Source organism: Fusarium redolens, assembly GCF_020744475.1.
Source record: "Fusarium redolens strain MPI-CAGE-AT-0023 chromosome Unknown BKA55scaffold_1, whole genome shotgun sequence".
Classification (NCBI taxonomy): Eukaryota; Fungi; Ascomycota; class Sordariomycetes; order Hypocreales; family Nectriaceae; genus Fusarium; species Fusarium redolens.
Genome location: NW_025763664.1, coordinates 4,682,481 through 4,701,362, shown reverse-complemented (window position 1 = coordinate 4,701,362; position 18,882 = coordinate 4,682,481). Strand labels below are relative to the sequence as shown.

The following is an 18,882-nucleotide window of genomic DNA, read 5'->3' as shown; positions in this document are numbered from 1 at the left end:
ACGTATGCCTGCGACAAAATACCCTTGCTTCGCAATCCTGCTGACGTTCCAACTCTAAGTAAATTGATGGACTATGCGACTGTTTCAGCCGCTAGTTGCGACGTTGAAACAATCCGTGCGCCCACATTCCGAGCCCCTGACATATCCTGATGCAAGGACAGTGGTTCTCTTTTCTTCACTGCCACTTTTTTTCTGGGTCTTGTATTCGATGTCGAAAGTGAGCTGACAGTTAAAGGCAAAGGTGCTGCCTCTGGCTTTTTTTTACTCTCGCTTGCTTTGTCTATCTTTGTGTTCCCCAAAGAACCATCACTCGTTCGTTACTTGTTGACAAGACAAGACCAAGAGTCCGATAGAAACATTCGATAGGCTGTGCCTCTCTTTTCTATCCTTTAAACTCGTTCACTCGTTGACGAATCTGGTTTATCATACGACAACTGCTGGACAAGTTGCTCGTTAGCTTTTTCATCTTAACGACCATCACGATCATTATCACCAACGCCTCATACGCCAATACCAGATTTCACTTTTACGCGACAACGTATTTACTCTCAACTCATCTTGAAACCCTCTCACAATGGCTCACAGCTCCCGCTTCGAAACCATGACTTCTCGCTTCTCACCCTCTCGTCTGCGCAACTCTCTGCGTCGCAGTTCATCAGCCTCCACCTCCACCCAGGCTTCCTACTCATCGGTCAGCACGACGAGCTCGTCCCCTGTCGTTGCCATCAACAGCATCATCTCGCGCCAGCCTTCCCTTTTGCATCTAGAGGCTGAACGCAGGAGCTTCGGCAGTGAGCTGAGCCTACTTGAGCCCAGGCCCATTGTCTACTGGGGCAGTGTGGAGGAGCGCATGGGTTAATGTCTTGATACTCGTACTTTGGCATGAGGTCTTGTTTTATGGTTTGCACGTTGAAGATTACAATTTCTGGGGGTTTATAATGTGGTGTTAGGCTTGCCTTTTGGGTCTCTGGCAGGTCAAACTAGGGAATATTCAAGACACGGCGTTTGTGACTTGCATGGTTATTCTTCAATTCTTTGACCGGGTGACTATTCGGTATGGCATCAAGATGAACAATCTTGCCAAATTTCATATTCAAATTCACACACAATCAAACTTTTGGTCCTTCATTGCTGTCTGAGACCTAAAAATATCCAGTATCATAATCATTACAGTTCATACAGTGTCATGTATGTCCTCGGATACGATATCAAGCAGGGGTTCGAAACGCCTGTCACGACCCACAAACAACCCTGAAATACGTGTGTCGGGTTTAACACCGACAATAATGCCACTTTTGATCGACACTTGAAGGCCAATGCATCATTAGGTCATGCCTGGAGACCCGGGAGATCGATCCTGAAGACGATGGTACAAATGTTGCTCTTAATGTGAGACAACAATGATCGTCGATGAAATCATCAAGGGAGATTGCCTCTTTGCTCGAGAGGGAAAAAGAACTCAGATCGATAGAAATGCATGTTGGTTGGACGGAAAATTGTACGGTGACGGTTGTAAGGTCCTTGTCTGGAGTCAACGGCTGATACCACCCCGCGAAACAGAGAGGGTCCCTAGTTCCTGGCGGAGCTTCAAACATCATCCGTCTTCTCTCCACCCTGTCATGTTTACGGACCCGTAGGCGGGATCGTTTGATTCGCGGTATGAGGCTCGACAAGAGAAGCGACACCGTAATATAGACGACTCGTGAAGAACCAGACAGCACTCGTAGCCAGAGCCAATGCCACAGCCATGAACACAAGCATGGTAGACCGCATCTGAAACGCTTCTTCTGCTTCCATCTTCATGAGCTTCTTCTGCTTGCTGTGATAGTGCCAACGACCGTGGGCATCATGATCGCTATGGCCGATGTGTTGGTATGGCTGGAGGAGCCATCGGGGCACCCATTTGGCTTGTCGGTTACCAGTACCGTAGAAGTTGTTGCGGCCAGCAGTATAACGGAAGTCAACCAGGAGGAGTGAGAAGAGGAAGACGGTTATGTTGACAGGCGTCATGATGAACTAAGAGACCTGTGTCAGTGTTATTGTGACCAGCAGCGAAAACCACATGAATTTGAAGCAAAGAGAAGACAAGACGGTTCTGTTTTCTCTTGGCAACAACCACAGACAATGCCTGAACAGGGAGAGACCTACAGAGTAGAGAGTTGAGGGCTGGTTATTACCAGTATTCTCGGGTTGAGGACCAAGTTTGGCCATGATGGGAGAATGAATATGGGAGTGTATTATAACGAGTGTCGAGAAGATTTTGACCGCGGATGTGAGTTCAAGTCCATGACAAACAGAGATTCCAAACACTTTGTTTCTGGGTCGCTGCTGGTATTTTATTCAAGAGCCCACCTCGATAAGTGAATCAGACAAAGAGCTTATGAATTGGTTGTGGCTCACTTACGTAGCCACCCTAGTGAGGTCATCGCGTGGAGGTTGCTAACCAATGGATGCCAGGATTCCCGAAGCTCCCGATCACCAACATCATCCTTGTTAGTATTCCTGGAATTGTTCTAGAGAAGCTTTGCACTGTATTGAGAGGAAGACTTTTCGTAAGTCTAAAACCCGACAAATGAGCTTTTCGTCGGCTTCACAAATATTATCTCAGCCATGTTGTCCAGCCTCTAGCAGAATCTTCCTCAATCGTTCTGCCAAGCCACCATCTCAAATCATTCAGCCTCATCGTGATACGACACATGCAGCGTCGATCATTCCTGTCCAAGCTCCAAGTCCAGGCACAGACTGGATCCGGCCAGGCACAATTTTCCGATCTTCACTCATGGAGAGGGGAATGGTCATTGAAGTTTCAATCGGGATATCTCATTATAACAGAGGTGATACGGCGCTTACATGCAGCCATACATTACAATCCCCCTCTTTTAGCCTGATACCCAGCCAGCCATTGATTTTCCAGAGCGCCGTTTGCCCACGAATCCCATGCCTACCGGTGCCTATGCATATCAACGCCTTCTTGCTTAACCCATCAGATATGCTCCTTTATCGCGCATTGTGAATGTCGAGCACAAGGATGTCCTGAGCGCCAATTCGGGTCAAATCGTCCATAACCAGAGCAATCTTCTTCTTCTCGACCATAGAGCTGACAGCAACCCAGCCCTCCTCGTCAAGAGTGGTAACTGTCGCTGAGCGCTTCCCAGGAGTAACCTTGGTCGCCTCAGCCAGGCGGCTTCGCTCGACATTGTATTGGCACAGAACGTAGCTCTTAGCGGTAATAACACCTCGGATACGCGAGGTGATGAGGTCGATGAGTTCAGGGTTGGAAGGCGATTTTGACTTGATGAGCACGGCGGTAGAGTCGACAACAGTGTCAATGGCCTTGAGGCCAGCAGCTCGCATGGTCTCTCCAGATTCTAGACGTTCATTGTTAGTCATGGTCTGCCACAGTTGGTGAAATAAGCTTCAATATCCACATACCAACAAGATCGACAATGCCCTCAGCAACACCGAGAGCACATGCAGCCTCCACACTTCCGCTCAGCTCCACAATCTTGGTGCGCATCTTGCGAGGCGAAAGCTCTCCCTGTGTATTTTCGCCTTGCTCAAGCTTCAGGAAATAGTCGGCAGCGAGGTTGACGAAGCTCGTCCCAATTGTCTTCCCAATGAGATCTTCGGGAGTCTTATACTGGCCCTTCTCGGGGACCTGGACTTGCAGCTTGCAGCTGCCAAAGCCCAATTCCATAACCATGTCAGAGCCAGCGACCTTATCGTCGGTTGAAGACATATCAACAGAGCTACGCCGCAGGTGGTTGTAGGCACGGACTGAGGCATCGTGCTCCTGGACTTGGTCCCATCCGGTAATACCGAGGTCGCAACGGCCCTCACCAACGAAGGTTGGAATGTCGGCGGCGGGGAGGAAGATCAGTGCGATAGGGAGATTCTTGACGAGAGCAATATCGAGACGGTTCTCACGACGGAATTGGACGTCGGCGCCCTCGAGGAGGTTAAGTGTGGCAGCATTGAGACGACCCTCTATGGTGAATGAGCATAAGAACGACGATTGGAAGAATATGATACGACTCACTCTTTGGTACGGCAAAAAGAAGACGGCCTTCGAGACTGGAGAGGATTTTGCATCAGTGACCGCATAGTGAAGGTGGGATGTCCAGGGAAGATTTTGAGGTTGCGAAGCTCTACAACGGGGCGGACCAACCTGTTGACGAGATCCATGGCTGGCTACAGAAGTGCTACAATGCAATGCTTCTTCCCTTGGACTATAGGTAGTTTGAATTAGGTAAATCACACTGCAAGGTAAGGCAGTCGGGGAATTTATTATTGTCTGTTGTGGTGACTGCTAATGACTCCGACTGCGGGGCTTCAAGACGATGGCGGGGGCTCTGTGTATTTGCTGTGGCACCAGCATGCATCATTTCATACGCTGGGGCAACGTGATTGGGGCTCTGATCAGGTACCACATAACCAAAGCACCACTGACACAGACCGACCATCGGGGGCGAAGATGTCGAAGACCCACCAATTGGAAGACACACAGATAACACGGTGCTGAAGATAGAGTCATTCATGGATGTTTTCTGAAGTTGATATATTAAATGACTTAAGTTGTTGAGGCCTGTGTTTGAGAATATGCTGAAATAACGTGTACTCTTCAACTGACTTTATCGGTCAGAATTTTCTATGGCAATAACTGCAATATCTTTCTGCAGTCACTCCCAATTGGGTTCCGTAACGTCTTGTCGTTACAATTGCCCAACCAACAAAACACCTTGTGCTGGACTTGCATCATGTATCATGCGGTTGAGATTCCATCCGAAGTTACACCGGATTGACAACAGCCCGACGAACAATAGGCAGTCGAGCCGTTCTCAGGCTGAGACACAATGGTAAAGACGCTGAACAAAGTCTTTGATTAAGACATTGCGGGTTCGAGGGCATGGAAGCGAACAACGTCGTTTCTTGATTATGAAAACAAACCTAAACAACGTCAACACTACCCAGCTATCATATGGGGATGCAGTAATGCCATTCAGCGAGCAGTGTGGCTGGCTGTGGTATTGACCGAAACACCGTTCTCTAGCAACTGGAATAGAAGATGGTGTGCGCTCAGCATGTGTTACTTGTTGTCTGTGAGTGTGGTATCATATCATGTGGCTTGCGTTCGTTCATATGCACCTTTCTTTTCCTTACCTTTACGGATGTTTGCCCGTCCGTACGCCTTGTGCTACACTCTCTTGGAGGTGTGCTACCTAGGTTCTTTTTGCTGTCTTCTTTCTTTTTTTCGTCCTTTTTCTGACGCCTACTTGATAAACCCCGATGACCCAGTCCTTGTCGGGTCTCAGTCAAGGTCTCAGTCAAGGTCTCAACCGCAACAAAGTCTTTGTTCAGAACAGCTCACTCAGCCCAGCCCAGAGCTGAAGTGTCACCAGTTTAGGTCGGCTTCTCTCGCTCGCTAAGCTGCCTCAGCTACCGGTTGGTTCGGTCCAAGCCCTCTATGGCATTTCTGTCTAATTCTCGGGGACGCCTATATATGCTATACCATACCTTAACCACTGCGTCGGGATAAAACTGAAATCATCGTGGAGATCAGAGTTCACGAGCTTGAGACCATTACGGCAATAATTCCTGGGATAACAGAACCGAGCAAGGAAATCGAAACCTTTTTAGCGCTCCCGGCCCGCGCCACTTGGGGAGCTAAACCTCCAGCTCCACCTCAAACTTTCCATCAATTTACACTTTACCTTCAGCCGGGCTTCTGGGTTCCCCACCTGCCGCCGCCCGCGCGACATCAACGACATAGTGCCTCCAGCGCCTAACTTGACCTAACTGACTTTACTTTGCTTCACTTACATTCTGCTTTGTATCGTCGGCCTCTCCTTTTGGTGGCTTCGCCTCTTGGCGCTTTCTTCTCTCCTCAAGACTGACATCTTGTCTTGTCTTGTCTTGTTTCGCTTCTCTTCGCTCTTTGGCTTGGGACGAACTCCAAGGGGATTTCAACGCAACGCAACAATTGTCGGAGCATATGCTCTTATAGCTCGCCTTGTCCGCACAGCTTCTCCTCTTCGCTTCGTCCTCCACAGATCATCCATCCTCTACGGATACCTACCTCCCTAACCTTTTTATTCATATTCATATTATATTATACTTGAACGCAAACTTACACTCGGCACCAATCCTCGACAACCTTATCATCGATTGCAATTCGCAATGAATTCTTCCTATCACCTGCCCGACATGTCGCAGCGAATCCCTGGCCCTGCGTATTCCTCCGCCGCACCACCACCACCAATTCACGCCTACCAACAACATCAGCATCCTCCTCCGCCTCTACCGCCTCCGAATCAACACCACCACTCGTCTCATCCTCCTCTACCTCCTCCGTCGTCAGCTCCACATCCTCACCACCAACATCCGCCGCCGCCGCCCCCTTCCCACTCGCTATCTTCGCATCAACATCGTAGCCAACCACCCCACCACCAGTCTCAACTCCCACCATATGCCCCAGCTCCATATCAACAGCCTCATCCGAGTCAATACCCACGGCCCCATGCCCACCAGCAACACCCCCCTCCTCCTTCGCAGCATGATGAACCTCCTCCTCCCCCGCCTTCCTCGGGACCATCCCCCACCGACCATCAGAAAGATTCCGAATACGTTCCCCCATCTTATTCCAAGATTGAAGAAGGGTCAGGCTGGAAGTACAGGTATGTGGCCAAGAAGGGTCCTTCAAACTTTCCTCGCAACCCCGCTGAAACGATTTCATAGTCTCGATGTGAAGCAACAACCCGTGCGTGCGCGCATGTGTGGATTTGGCGACAAGGTCTGTTTTTTCCTTGCCATTGAGCTCTAATCATCTGTCTCACCGTTCCCAATTTAGGATCGTCGTCCAATCACGCCGCCGCCGTGTGTTCGTCTTGTCATAATAAACACCGAGACGGGCAAAGAGGTTGACTACAAGTACGTTGGCCCTGTCGCGGACAAGAGAGCACGTCGGTTTGTGCTAACACACAATGTGCAGTAGTTTAGATCACGCCATGTTTGTGTTGTCGGTCGATCTGTGGAACCATGATGGTACCAAAGAAGTGAATTTGGTGCGGTCTTCGACTGGGACCGGCGCTATGGCATCTTCAAGTACCTATACTTATTCGTCCCTGGAGCCAGGCACTCCTTCGTATCAGCAACAATCTCTGCCTCCGAGCCGTGAGTCTGGATATGGGCAATCCCAAGGCATGAACTATGGGCAGGATTACCCCCCACCGGTGCAGCAAAGCTACGGGCAAGGTTGGTCGAAACAAGAGGAACAACAAACGCAAACAAATCCGTGTCTGACACAAGAGTAGCACCGTCGTACCCGCCGAGCAGTTCCTACGGTCCACCCCAACAATACTACCCGCGACATAGCGGTTACAGTGCCGAACCTACCGCTCCTCCGCCCGGCGCCCCTTTCCGCAATGGATACGGACAAGATCAAAATGCGCTTACTAGGATGGCAGTGGTGGGAGGTCAGCCCCAAGGGATGTTTACGAGGAACTTGATTGGCAGTCTAGCCGCAAGCGCATTCCGTCTCGAGGACACTGAAGGGCAATCAGGTATCTGGTTTGTCCTCCAAGACCTCAGCGTTCGTACAGAAGGAACCTTTCGGTAAGAGCAACTGAATTCTGTCTGTGCCGTGGCTTGTGATTGCTGACGCTGAAGTTGCAGATTAAGGTTCTCCTTCGTTAACGTTGGGCGCCCCGGGGGGCCTGGCGGGCAGGGGGCCAACGTGAACCAAGGCCGGGCGCCAATTTTGTCGTCGTGCTACAGCGAGAGTTTCCACGTGTACTCGGCCAAGAAGTTCCCCGGCGTGTGTGAAAGTACACCATTGAGCAAGAAATTTGCAAACCAAGGCATCAAGATCCCGATTCGTAAGGACACCAACATCAAGGGCGAAGGCGACGAGGAGATGTACGATCAGAATTGAAGAATCTGTGTGGACTATCTCGTCGAGGAAATATTCATAAGTACTTTACGATCAGAGATGAGCTTTGAGAACTTGGCTGTTCAGATGCTTGAAACACGCAAGAGAAGGAATAGCTGGCGCATACAAAGGGCAATCGGCATTGGATAACAGGCCGAATCATGGCTTTCCGTTGTACAGGGTTCGAAGATGCGTCGCCAAAATGTATAGAGGTACTGCCCTTGTCAGACAAGGTGCGATGTCATTGACTACTGAGCATAGATGCCGGCGTTGGTGTTTAGAATTGAGTCGATTTCTCATACTTTTGTCCTAGCTTGAAGTGCAGTGTGTTGGTGATGTTGCAGTTCAACACATCTAAGAGCCAACAAAGAGATTTGAAGCCAAGTATGGGATCGACAGGGCAAAGGGTTCTCTAGCCCGAGGTAGCAAAACATGACTGTATCATGACCAAACCAGGGGTTCAAGGAGTCAACGTCATCGTACTTAGACAAGCTTAGCCGCCATTTTCAGGGTCTTAGGTGTGATCAGCATGGAGCAGCCCTGCTGGAATCTAGCAAGCAACAAGCTACAAGCCACAAGTAGCGGCATCCCTTGCACTTTTTCAGACTTTGAGGTCATGAGGCTTGTGATTGAATAACCTACGAGCAGGTTCTTCTCAGCTTCCACAGCTGTGAGCCACCAAACCAACCCAATCCGCTGTGTCGGGGCACGCCAGTACGGAAACGGCTACAAATAAGCGCTGGTACGGCACGCAAGAATATGAGAGTTTACGCCTTAGGCGGGAGCGAGCGCCGCTGGGAACTCGGAGTCCGGCGAGAGCGAAGATGATCCACGGATCTCTATGTAGATTCTCTTGGCGGCGAGAGGCCATTCGGCCAACCTACTTTCTAATTGACCGAACAGGGAGACCTTGGAAAAGAAGGATCTCATGAAGACTTGTATTGTCATGACAGCGATGAGTCTCATACCTGACGTGGTTGGCGCATAACTCGCGGAGAATTTTAATGCTCTATGAAGACCTACTACCAATAACTAACCTGTCAGTACTAACCTATGCGCTTTTGCAATTATTGGTTCGATATACAAGCTTTCCCCTTTCTGTCCCTGAGGGAGCGAGTGCAGTAGCCTCATAATTCGCTTTCAATACATGAGTGACCAATGGCCTCAAGTTACTGGCATCAAGTGACCTCCAGCTGCATCTTAACATTGAACCCCTCATGGCCTCAAAAAAGCTTGTATTGACTTCGTATATCGGAAGTACCCTGCCAAGATCTGGGGCAGCACGAGGCCATCAAAATTCATTACGCAACCAATTTCTATGACTGGACATGGCTTCTTAGTGCCATGACCAAGTGGAACTGGCGCACGGGTACTTGCGTCTACTTATCCTGGACTTGGGTGAGCTTTAACTGAGCCTCATTCTTCAACTGGACAAGGGTTGAGAGGGGAAAGTGCTTTTTCAACTAGAGTCTGAAGGGGAGAATTCCATCATTTGACTCACGAACAGACTCCAAGATAGTGCAGAAGAAGCACAGTTGCAACGCCCAGCTGAAGAGATCTCGCCCTGCAGCTCACAACCCAGCAGCCCAGGTTCGGGGCAGCCTAGTGAGCACAAGGCCAGTCTAGGCCATACACTCTATGGCTGGGCGCAGTGGTTCGGTGGGTGTGGGAAAAAAAAGGCCGCAGTACCTAGGAACCTATCGAATTTTTTTCTCTTTCCCCTGTTTAGTTGATCATGGGAACACTTCCAGGGCAGGGGAAAATTTGGTAGCAAGTTACAACATCAATCACGAGGACTTGGCATTGAGTTAAAAACTGTCACCGCCGCCGCCAACTAAATCTCCTTCACTCAATTAGACTTTGCTCTTTATCATTACAATTCCTTAGGGACATAATCCTGATCGTTTGGCTTGACAACCCCTCAGTCTACTCAACAACTCCTGGACAGCCACTAGTTTAGCTATTACTCACTCAAGAACACGACAACTACACCACGACTGCCCCTCAACCAAACAACAACACTTTTTCCTCCAAACTCACACAACCTTCACAATGCTCTCCTCTCACGGTCGAGGCGGTGCTGGCAACATGGCCGACTCAACTCACACTGAGAAGACAGACCCCAGCAAGCTCCAGACTCCCGTTCTCAAGGGCTCTGTTGTCACCACCGGCCGTGGTGGTACAGGCAACATGGCCAAGAATGATGACCCCCGCGAAACTCGCAAGCGTCAGGACGTTGAAGCGTAAGTTTTTCATTCCTCCTGTATCTCAGTCTCAGTGGTCGTTCTCACTAGAATCGTTGCTGACTTGAGACAAAAGTATCCCTCGACGCCCCTCATCTGGTGCCCAGCACGCTGGCCGTGGTGGCGCAGGCAACGTCTTCAAGGACAAGGAGACAGAGTTGACCCGCAAGCCCAGCAACGATGAAGCTATCACCGACGAGGAGGAGCCCAAGTCTGCCAACTCACCCACTGTTGCTGGCGAGTCGTTGGCTCAGAAGGGCAAGAACTGGCTCTTTGGCAAGAAGGCTTAGGACTCGAGAGACCTTCAAGTGTTTCGGCATACTCGCTTTTAGAGATGAGAGTTTCGTGTTCTACTGCTATTGGGTCTGGTCATTTTACATTACAGCTCGGTGTTTTGGCGCCTTTGATATTGAATCCGAAGGAGGGAGGGTTCTGGCTAGACAAATTATGAAGAACGGGTCAACGGAGGATGGACATAGGACAAGGGATACGTGAAAAGGAGGAAAAGCAAAAGTAAAGATACCACCACCCCATGAAGTAAATGATTTACAAACGAAGAATTATTTTTCTCAGCATCTTGGCCATGCTATTTTACTATGTTACATTTTTGTGTCTACCGGTATTCTCCTTCACAGTGCTTTTTCTGATGCGCTCCCTTATTTACTTTGTTATTCAACCCAGCATAGACATATGGTATCTCAAAATACGCCTTCAACACAGCACGCACTGATATTTGGCCGTTAGTTCTTCTTGGTCAAGCGGTGAATCTCCTCGAAGTAGTGCTTGAGATGATCGGGGTTTACGCCAGGTGTAATTCCTGCCTTTGGTCAGCCCCTCGTCCAGCTCAGTATCATGTCACAGAGAACTTACCGTGGCCAAGGTTGGCAATCCAGCCCTTGTTTCCGACCCAGAAGCCTTCGACCATCTCCTCCACGGCCTTTGTGATAGCCTCCTTAGTGCCATACAGTACGCCTGGGTCAGCATTGCCCTGGAACACAATGTTGCGGTCGCCTCGAATCTTGACGGCCTCCTTGGGATCATGCAGCCAGTCCATGCCAACCACGTTATAACCCAGGTTGCAGGCAGAGTCGAGTGCGTACCAAGCACCCTTGGGAAACACAGTCATGGGAACCTTATCCAAACCGAGGCTCTGGAGCTTGGCGGGAAGCTTCTCGGCGATTTGCTTCAGGTAGGGCTCGGAGAATTGACGGTAGGAAGAAGGACCGAGCTCTCCTGCCCAGGAGTCAAATACCATCACTAGCTATAAAGTTTGTAAGTTAGTCATATATGGTGCAGTTCTCAAGGAGAGCATTCTATACCTGGGCACCAGCCTTGACTTGAAGTGCCAGATGATCCACGCAGATATCGGCAATCTTGGCCAAAAGCTTCTTCGACTCCTCAGGATACTTGTAGATCCATGTCTTGACCTGCGCAAACAGCTTGGTGCCACCACCCTCAACCATGTAGCAGAACAGTGTCCAGGGAGCGCCGCAGAATCCAATCAGGGGCACCTGTCCTTCAAGCTTCTGGCGTGTTAGTGTGATAGCGTCGTACACATAGCCAAGTTCAGTAGCAACATCGACGTTTTTAGCGAGCACCTGGCTGTACTGTCCGTCGTCGGGGTTCTGGAGCGGGTTCGGGAAGTGAGGGCCCTTCTTCTCAACCATCTCAACAGTCATACCCATTGCCTGAGGGATGACAAGAATGTCGGAGAAGATAATAGCGGCATCGATGAGACCTGCAAATCGGCGGACAGGCTGGAGGGTGATTTCGGTTGCGACTTCGGGGTCGCGGCAGCATTCGAAGAAGTCTCGGTTACCCTTGGCTTCGTGATACTCGGGGAGGTAGCGACCAGCTATCAATTGACCAGGTCAGTCTTGCGTGCTCTTAACCTTATGTTGGGTATCTTCTCACCTTGTCGCATCACCCACATAGGCGGACGTTCAACGGTCTGGCCTAAGTTGCAACACAGCAAGTCTCAGCACAGTTCTCCCTCAAGATTCTCACAACTGAGGCGCGGACAACCCACCCCATGCTGCGCGAAGCAACAGGTCGTTCTTGAGAGGCGCGAAATCTTGCGACATTGTATATGTTGTTCAAATGATAGTCAATTGGAATTGGTACAGCAGCTCAGGAATAACTGCAAGTTACAGATTGTGACTTTTAAAGGATCTCCCAGTTAAACTACAGATGCCCCGCCCAGGACTGCCCATGTGGAATCATAGTGGAGGGGTCCTTCCGTTACAGTTGCGGCCGAGCTACCGTACAAGGTTGATTCCAAATTGGACCAGGCCCACTTCCAATAAAGAAAGAAAGTATCGGTCCTCGGAACTTTGGACGGACCGACACGCTGTCATTACAACACACCTAGGTACTCCAGCGCGTAGATAGCTTCATTCGAGATCCATACGAAGGAAGCTATACTCACGACCTCGATCTTCCATATCGTCTCCCCAAAAGCGCTCTCACTTGTACTAAGCTGAATAGAGTGCTCCATCTTCATCCGCGACAATGCCTTCCGAACGCGAGCTTCAGATCAACTCCATCGTTCCCGAGTCTGTGGTCCATAACACAAAGGTTCGCTCCCTCGCCCTTGATATTGCTATCACTAGCGACCCATTACCCATGCTCAAGGTTCTCGCGAGCTGACCACCTATATAGGCTCTCTCCAACCTCCACAGCCTTACTGCGTCGCTTTTTGGTGTCAGCGCCGGTGTCCTCGGTCTCGAATCTTACTACGGTTTCCTTGTCTACATCATCTTCTCTTTCATCACTGCTCTCCTCTTTTACGCCCTCAAGGTTGCTCCGGAATCACTCCCCAAGGGCCATGCCCTTCTTGATCCCTCTCGTTATTACCGTGGCTTGTTCGAATTCTGGGTTGGTGGCATATTCAATGGCATCTCGGGTTTTGTCTTGACTTGGACATTATTTTATGGCTTGGTTCGGGCCTAGATATAAAGCATCACATATCAGCATACGAATGGCGTTTTTTTTTTTTTTTTTTTGGAGTTATGATACAGATATTCAGGGAGACATTGTGACTTCAACAAAGCAACTAGTATTTCAAAAGGATCATACCAAACAGTAAAACTAAAGGTGTCGCTAATATACACCTACAACCTGCAACCAATCTCAAGGGTTCAATCTACAATTTCAACAACCTTTCCAACAAACCCTTCTAGTCCAGATTTATCCTGACTTCCGCCTTCTAATAGTATGACTCGTGACCCCATCTCAATCCATTCGCGGTGATGGAGAAGCTCCAAGCCCATCTCCACTCCGCCGCTCATCGCATTGGTCTCCTTCTCATTATTCGTTTCGAGGTCATCGTTGAGGTCAAAGATCTCTTCAATCTCGTCTGCTTCTCCTGTCCCTACTTCCCATCCTGTATCTTGACGCGATATCTGACGTATGCGCGCCACCGTCCGAATACTGGCGATGTAGATATTCACGAAAGAGCCGATTACAAGAGTCTGGACATCCGCGTCATCAAAAACCGCCGTAAAGCCGCTTGCAGCCTGTAATTTTAACCCTGTGTCTGCCATATGTTTTGACGGTATCGCCAAGATCATGCCACGGCGAATACGGGGGGGCTCAACGGGGACATTGGAATCCGAATTACCGTTCTGAGAACGGTGCGAGAGTGATTGGATGACGAGGCCAATCGATCCGGCTTGTCCAGCTTCAAGAGTCAAAACAGGGAGTCTCAGGTTACGTATGCTCACAACCTGAGCGTCATGCCACTCTCCTGGAGTCGCTGACGCGGAGACGGCATTTTTCATGGCGATGCGAGCCAATTCTGCCGAGGAAGGGTGCGAAATCGAGAGTCCGTAACTACCAGGAGATTGCCTATCTTCCGGAGTTGACTCACGAGCTTCGTCATCATTTGGTGGGAAAGGCCCAATAACAATCTTGTCCCCAACAGAAAGTCGTCCGAACCTGAGATAGCCTGACACGACAATACCCGGGTCGGCTTGTTTTCCCGAAGCACCTGTCAGGTTGCTGTACGATGTTGGCAGAGAGAATGTGTCGTCGATATGGAAGAGGCATTTCGGCTGCTCTGGATTCAACGCCATTCCAACATAGTCACGAGCGGTCGGTGTTGGCGGCAATGGCAGATTTTCCAAAAGTGCATGCAGGAGGCCAATTCCACTTCCTTTCACTGCACTTGTGAATGCTATTGGAACAACCTCAGTAAAGTTTCCACACTCTGAGATCCCCTTTAGTAAGTCTTTAACTTTAGCCGAGTCATCGTCAGGTACTCGGTCTAAATCCTTCCATACCTTCTGGTCAGGCCGAAGGATTTTGGGCATACGTCCAGCTTCTTTGACAGCTGACAAGATCTTGTTCGTGGTTCTATGCGCGCTCGTCTTAGAAGCGAGATCCATTTTGGTGATGACAACTGCCAAAGGGATATCCAATTTGAGTGATAATGTAAGATGGGCTTTGACGAGATCAACTCCAACTGCTGTGACTCCCAAAACATCCTGCGTTGATGATGTTACCCCGTGTCCTTTGATGGCTGTATCACCATCATCTACAGCCAAACACAAAATGATCCAATGAGGTGCCCAGTTCATCAGCCCACGAAGAACTGTCCGGCGATATCTTGGATGACCAGCCGAGTCAGAAACAAAGACTAAGCGACCACCCTCGGAACAGTCGTGTATATCGACCCAAGACTCGATGTTCCCGTGACTGTAGTTGAGAATTGACTGGTCTTTGTATCCGATGAGTTCCTGGGCTATTGAACTGGTAACCCCTGTAACCATTTCGTGTCGGTGCTTGAGCAAGCTAAGTCGACTATTGCCACGGCCGTTGTCCAGTGTTCCAGTTGATAGAGTCCCTAAGAGACTTGATTTACCCGATGTGGTAGGACCAGTGAAAGTGACTCTTAACTGCGGTGTTGTTGAACTACCACGGCTGGGTACGGCAGCGCTCTCCGCAATGGCCTGCTCATTGTTGCGAGAACCGTTAGTTCCATTCTCCTCATCTATGAAACCAAAGTTGGGTTTGACAAGTGCTTCGGCAACCCAGAGTTTGCCGTTTCTGGTAATTTGATGCGGTGAGGTAACAAAACTGTCGACCAACTCGGTCGACTCGACCCACTCGCAGTCGCCAACAATGACTCTCCGGTGGACGTCGACTGAACAACCTAAGCTTGCGGCCATTACTCTTAAAGTTGTGAGACTCTCTTCCATCTCATCTTTGGTGAGGCCAACAAGAGTGCCATCATCAGCGACGCCAATCTCATACAAAGCTCCTCTAGATTCCTCCAGTCCGGGGACAAGTTTACTCAGCTTCACAGGAGCAGAAAGATCAACGCTGTCATCAGGTAATCTTGGGATTGCTAGCTCCTTAGAACTAGATGCGTGGTATGGAGAGGATTGCTGCAATCTCCACAGGAGCTGAGTAGTCAAGTGCTGGAGCCTTTGTTGGCGGGTTTGTTCACGAGCCTGGCTAGAAGGCGTGAGAGAAGAGGTTGAGGGCATGTTTAATCGAGCGTGGCGCGACGTTCCGGCAGTGCTCATGCTCTTAAATACCCTCCTAGGTCGGAGGAGTAGGTGCAGCTTGTATTCAGTAGGGCCTTCTTGTGGCTCGGCCTGTAGCTTGGTGACCCCATACTCGGATAACAACCCTGGCTGAGGTTCTTGTGCTGATCGGCGAAGCTCTGGGCCTAAAGCACCCTCGTCCTTTCCTGACTCGCTGAGCGTAGTCCAAGGCGAAGAGACCCTTGGGGGATCAGGGTCATAGGTGAATACAGATGCCATGATTGCGTTGTAGTGGGCGTAGGGTTTTAGATAAGGTTTAAAGTGAAATCCGATAATCGAGTGATACTGAGCAAGAATTCTCAAGATATTGATGACAGCATGTGTCGATATAAGAGCGATAAGAGGGCGTAATATCGAGTACGAAGAAAAGGGAAAGCGGAGTGTATCCGGACTATCATCTTGTTGATTACTTGAAGAAGTATTGTGAGTTGATGCAAGTGCAGTGATCACGTCTCTGGAAGGCTGTGTTAGGGCGGTCAGTTGCCAGCTCAGGAAATTAAAGGCATGATGTTGAGAGAAAAAGGGAGGCTTTGGTAAGTTTATATAAATTCGGTCGAGTACGGCTTATTGGATGAGATAATTGACTGGAAGGCGCAGGCATCCGCGCTCTCTAGCTTTAGAAAATTGAAGATAGAATGTAAGGCAGGTTGAATAAAGCCTACCAGTCTGCGAGTCAGAGGTGACGCATCGGCCAAATGACCAATCAAAAGAGTCCTATGGGAACCTGGGATGCCGTGATCGCTTTAATGGTCCTTTCCGTCAGTTCATATCACTGAACGGCCGGAATACAGATTTTAGTCGAAATGACGATCTTCTACTATTCCATCCTAAGTCCAAATTCTTACTCCTAAGTTTTATAACATCTTGTAGTAAGCTTTTGATACTTGATTTCAGATAGTAATTTATTGAATAGGCCCATAATAGAATTGTAATAGGTATCTGTAGATGTCTTAGTGCCTTTCTTGTTGCCTCTGTGGGGTCTTGAGCACGTACGGCCAGCGGATCAATGGAGCCGTTCACTAAGGTAGTCGGTTGTGGGGCACTACCCCAGTTGGTCTTCAATAGAAGAAAGGAAAGAGAACAGATTAGAATGAGTTAAAATCGATGAGGATGGTTGTTTCCTCGGCCGAATAAGACCTAACGCATCTCACCACCACCCCGCCCACCCCCCCACACCGCCACTTCGCGATAGCTTTATTTCAATTGCATTAAATTATAAATTTAATTTATTTCTTAATAAATATAGCTTTAAATTTAATTCTTTTTTAGATACTATTTAAAAAATACCTGCTTAATAATTTATATTTTTTTTTACTTTTTTAGATATATTTTTATAGCTAGTTTATTATTTAACTTCTTAGTATTTCTTTTAGCCTAATTATAGGCTAAGATTAATTATAATATATTAAGAAAAGCCTAATTAGGGTTAAAATTAACCTATAAGTAGCTAGATAGCCTTTAAGTAGCTTCTTAAGCCCTTATAATTGCAATTGCCTTATCTTTAATATAGTTTTTAGCTATCTTTTAATTAAAGGATTTACCTGCCTTTTTAAAGATTAATTTAATATCCCTTTATGAATTTTCTAGTACCTAATTTACCTTTAAAAGTAGTTTTTTAATATTATAATTAGATAAAGGTATTATAAAGATATTATTACCTTATAAAGCCTAAATTAATAATATTATAAGGGGGTTTAAAATTATAAATTAATACTTCTTAGGCTTTAACTTTAATACTACCTTCTTAATATTAATAAGATAAATTTTAAATACTTTAAATATATTTTAGATACTATCTTAATTAAATACTTTATTAAAAGCTATTTTATATATACTTATAAAGATTTATTTCTACTAAAAGAATATTACCTTATATATATATATCCTAGCTATCTTAGCTTAATAATACCTCTTTAAAGCTATAAAAATGCCTATATTAAGAGGTTAAGTAATATAAAAAGAATATAAAGGTAACTATTTAAGCTAGACCTTATTTATATATGCCTTTTTTATAAATTCTATAAAGATATAAGTCTTATATTAATTTAAGATAAGAAGTCTTTATTATAATAAGTCTTTTAGTATTATTTTAAGGGAAAAAATATTATAAAATTACTATAATAAAATCTTTATATTACTTTAGCCCTTCTTACTATATATATATTTCTAATTAAGAATAAAATTATTAAAGTTTTAGCCTTATAATGTTTTTTATATATATATAATATAAGAGGTTAATTACTAACTTATAGTAAATATAATCTTAAGGATTAAGATTTAAGCTAAGGTATTAAATTATATCTTCTTTAATAAAGTTATTAAGACTATTTTAGTAATAACCTTAGCTAAAGACTTCTTTTTTTAGACTTTAGTTTTATTAAAATTATATATATAATTTAAGCCTATAGATAACTCTTTATAAATAGCTAGAAGATTATAATAATACTTTTTAAGTCCTTTTTTTATAACTATCTTCCTTTTTATAATAAAAATAAGTTATAATAACTTTAAAATAATACTTATATAATATCTAAAGAAATAATTAACCTAGTTCTTATTAAGGTATAGTTTAAGATTATTAAGTTTAATAAGATATTATATATATAAGTATATTTTTAATTTTAAAAAAGGCTAAAATGCCTTTTTATATAATATAATAAGGTTAATAAGTTCCTTTTCTTATATAAGAGTTAAAAAGAGGAACTTTTTATATATTATTTATATTAGTTAAGCCTTATTAATTTAATCCCTTAATATTAAATAAGGAATAATCTTTAGCTTTAATATAATATAAGTATTTATCTTAAGGGCATTAAAAATAGCTAAAAAAAATTCTTATTTTATAATTAGGTATATTTAAAGTTATTTTAAAAATTTAAAATTAATTAAATAATAATTATAACTATAAGATATCTGCATTATAGATACTATCGGTTAGTATTAAGACTATTACTAATCGGGCGGTATAGGGGGGTAGGCGGGGTGGTGGTGAGATACGATAGTTCGAAAGATGATCTTGGTTATTGGTTACATCTGCACTAAATGATTTCATGGCGAAATACACTGAGATAGGTAGTCTTATCTGGGGTTTCAATTTGTTTAAGGATACTTTCAGTATACTACTGCAAGCACTCAACTTTGAACTTAGTCTGACCACGTG

General features: G+C 46.4%; 7 protein-coding genes across 7 annotated transcripts; 3 read left to right on the top strand and 4 right to left on the bottom strand.

Moving 5' to 3' along the window:
- Nucleotides 1-1,623: 1,623 nt before the first annotated feature.
- Nucleotides 1,624-2,211, bottom strand: BKA55DRAFT_683534 (uncharacterized protein; the record flags this gene model as incomplete). The annotated part of the gene is made up of 2 exons (XM_046198522.1): nucleotides 1,624-2,016; nucleotides 2,149-2,211. The coding sequence occupies 2 exons, from the start codon at nucleotides 2,209-2,211 to the stop codon at nucleotides 1,624-1,626; spliced, it is 456 nt and encodes a 151-aa protein (XP_046057244.1).
- A 393-nt stretch (nucleotides 2,212-2,604) lies between these two features.
- On the bottom strand, nucleotides 2,605-4,417 carry BKA55DRAFT_49743 (uncharacterized protein). Its single transcript, XM_046186468.1, has 4 exons — nucleotides 4,169-4,417; nucleotides 4,040-4,074; nucleotides 3,433-3,987; nucleotides 2,605-3,368 (listed from the first exon to the last, which is right to left on the bottom strand). The coding sequence occupies exons 1-4, from the start codon at nucleotides 4,183-4,185 to the stop codon at nucleotides 2,998-3,000; spliced, it is 978 nt and encodes a 325-aa protein (XP_046057243.1). The 5' UTR covers nucleotides 4,186-4,417; the 3' UTR covers nucleotides 2,605-2,997.
- A 1,760-nt stretch (nucleotides 4,418-6,177) lies between these two features.
- Nucleotides 6,178-7,930, top strand: BKA55DRAFT_498893 (velvet factor-domain-containing protein; the record flags this gene model as incomplete). The annotated part of the gene is made up of 6 exons (XM_046186594.1): nucleotides 6,178-6,674; nucleotides 6,736-6,790; nucleotides 6,848-6,927; nucleotides 6,989-7,251; nucleotides 7,311-7,611; nucleotides 7,672-7,930. The coding sequence occupies 6 exons, from the start codon at nucleotides 6,178-6,180 to the stop codon at nucleotides 7,928-7,930; spliced, it is 1,455 nt and encodes a 484-aa protein (XP_046057242.1).
- Nucleotides 7,931-9,859: 1,929 nt separating this feature from the next.
- On the top strand, nucleotides 9,860-10,715 carry BKA55DRAFT_49842 (uncharacterized protein). Its single transcript, XM_046186545.1, has 2 exons — nucleotides 9,860-10,170; nucleotides 10,247-10,715. The coding sequence occupies exons 1-2, from the start codon at nucleotides 9,980-9,982 to the stop codon at nucleotides 10,458-10,460; spliced, it is 405 nt and encodes a 134-aa protein (XP_046057241.1). The 5' UTR covers nucleotides 9,860-9,979; the 3' UTR covers nucleotides 10,461-10,715.
- A 195-nt stretch (nucleotides 10,716-10,910) lies between these two features.
- BKA55DRAFT_496008 (Uroporphyrinogen decarboxylase) lies at nucleotides 10,911-12,254 on the bottom strand (the record flags this gene model as incomplete). Its single annotated transcript, XM_046186336.1, has 5 exons — nucleotides 10,911-10,987; nucleotides 11,041-11,431; nucleotides 11,490-12,025; nucleotides 12,085-12,126; nucleotides 12,200-12,254. 5 exons carry the CDS (start codon nucleotides 12,252-12,254, stop codon nucleotides 10,911-10,913), a joined length of 1,101 nt encoding a protein of 366 aa, XP_046057240.1.
- A 242-nt stretch (nucleotides 12,255-12,496) lies between these two features.
- Nucleotides 12,497-13,177, top strand: BKA55DRAFT_551819 (Rab5-interacting protein-domain-containing protein). Its single transcript, XM_046191386.1, has 2 exons — nucleotides 12,497-12,747; nucleotides 12,832-13,177. Exons 1-2 carry the CDS (start codon nucleotides 12,682-12,684, stop codon nucleotides 13,120-13,122), a joined length of 357 nt encoding a protein of 118 aa, XP_046057239.1. The 5' UTR covers nucleotides 12,497-12,681; the 3' UTR covers nucleotides 13,123-13,177.
- A 133-nt stretch (nucleotides 13,178-13,310) lies between these two features.
- On the bottom strand, nucleotides 13,311-15,941 carry BKA55DRAFT_495515 (uncharacterized protein; the record flags this gene model as incomplete). Its single annotated transcript, XM_046186289.1, has 1 exon — nucleotides 13,311-15,941. One exon carries the CDS (start codon nucleotides 15,939-15,941, stop codon nucleotides 13,311-13,313), a length of 2,631 nt encoding a protein of 876 aa, XP_046057238.1.
- Between the last annotated feature and the right edge of the window lie 2,941 nt (nucleotides 15,942-18,882).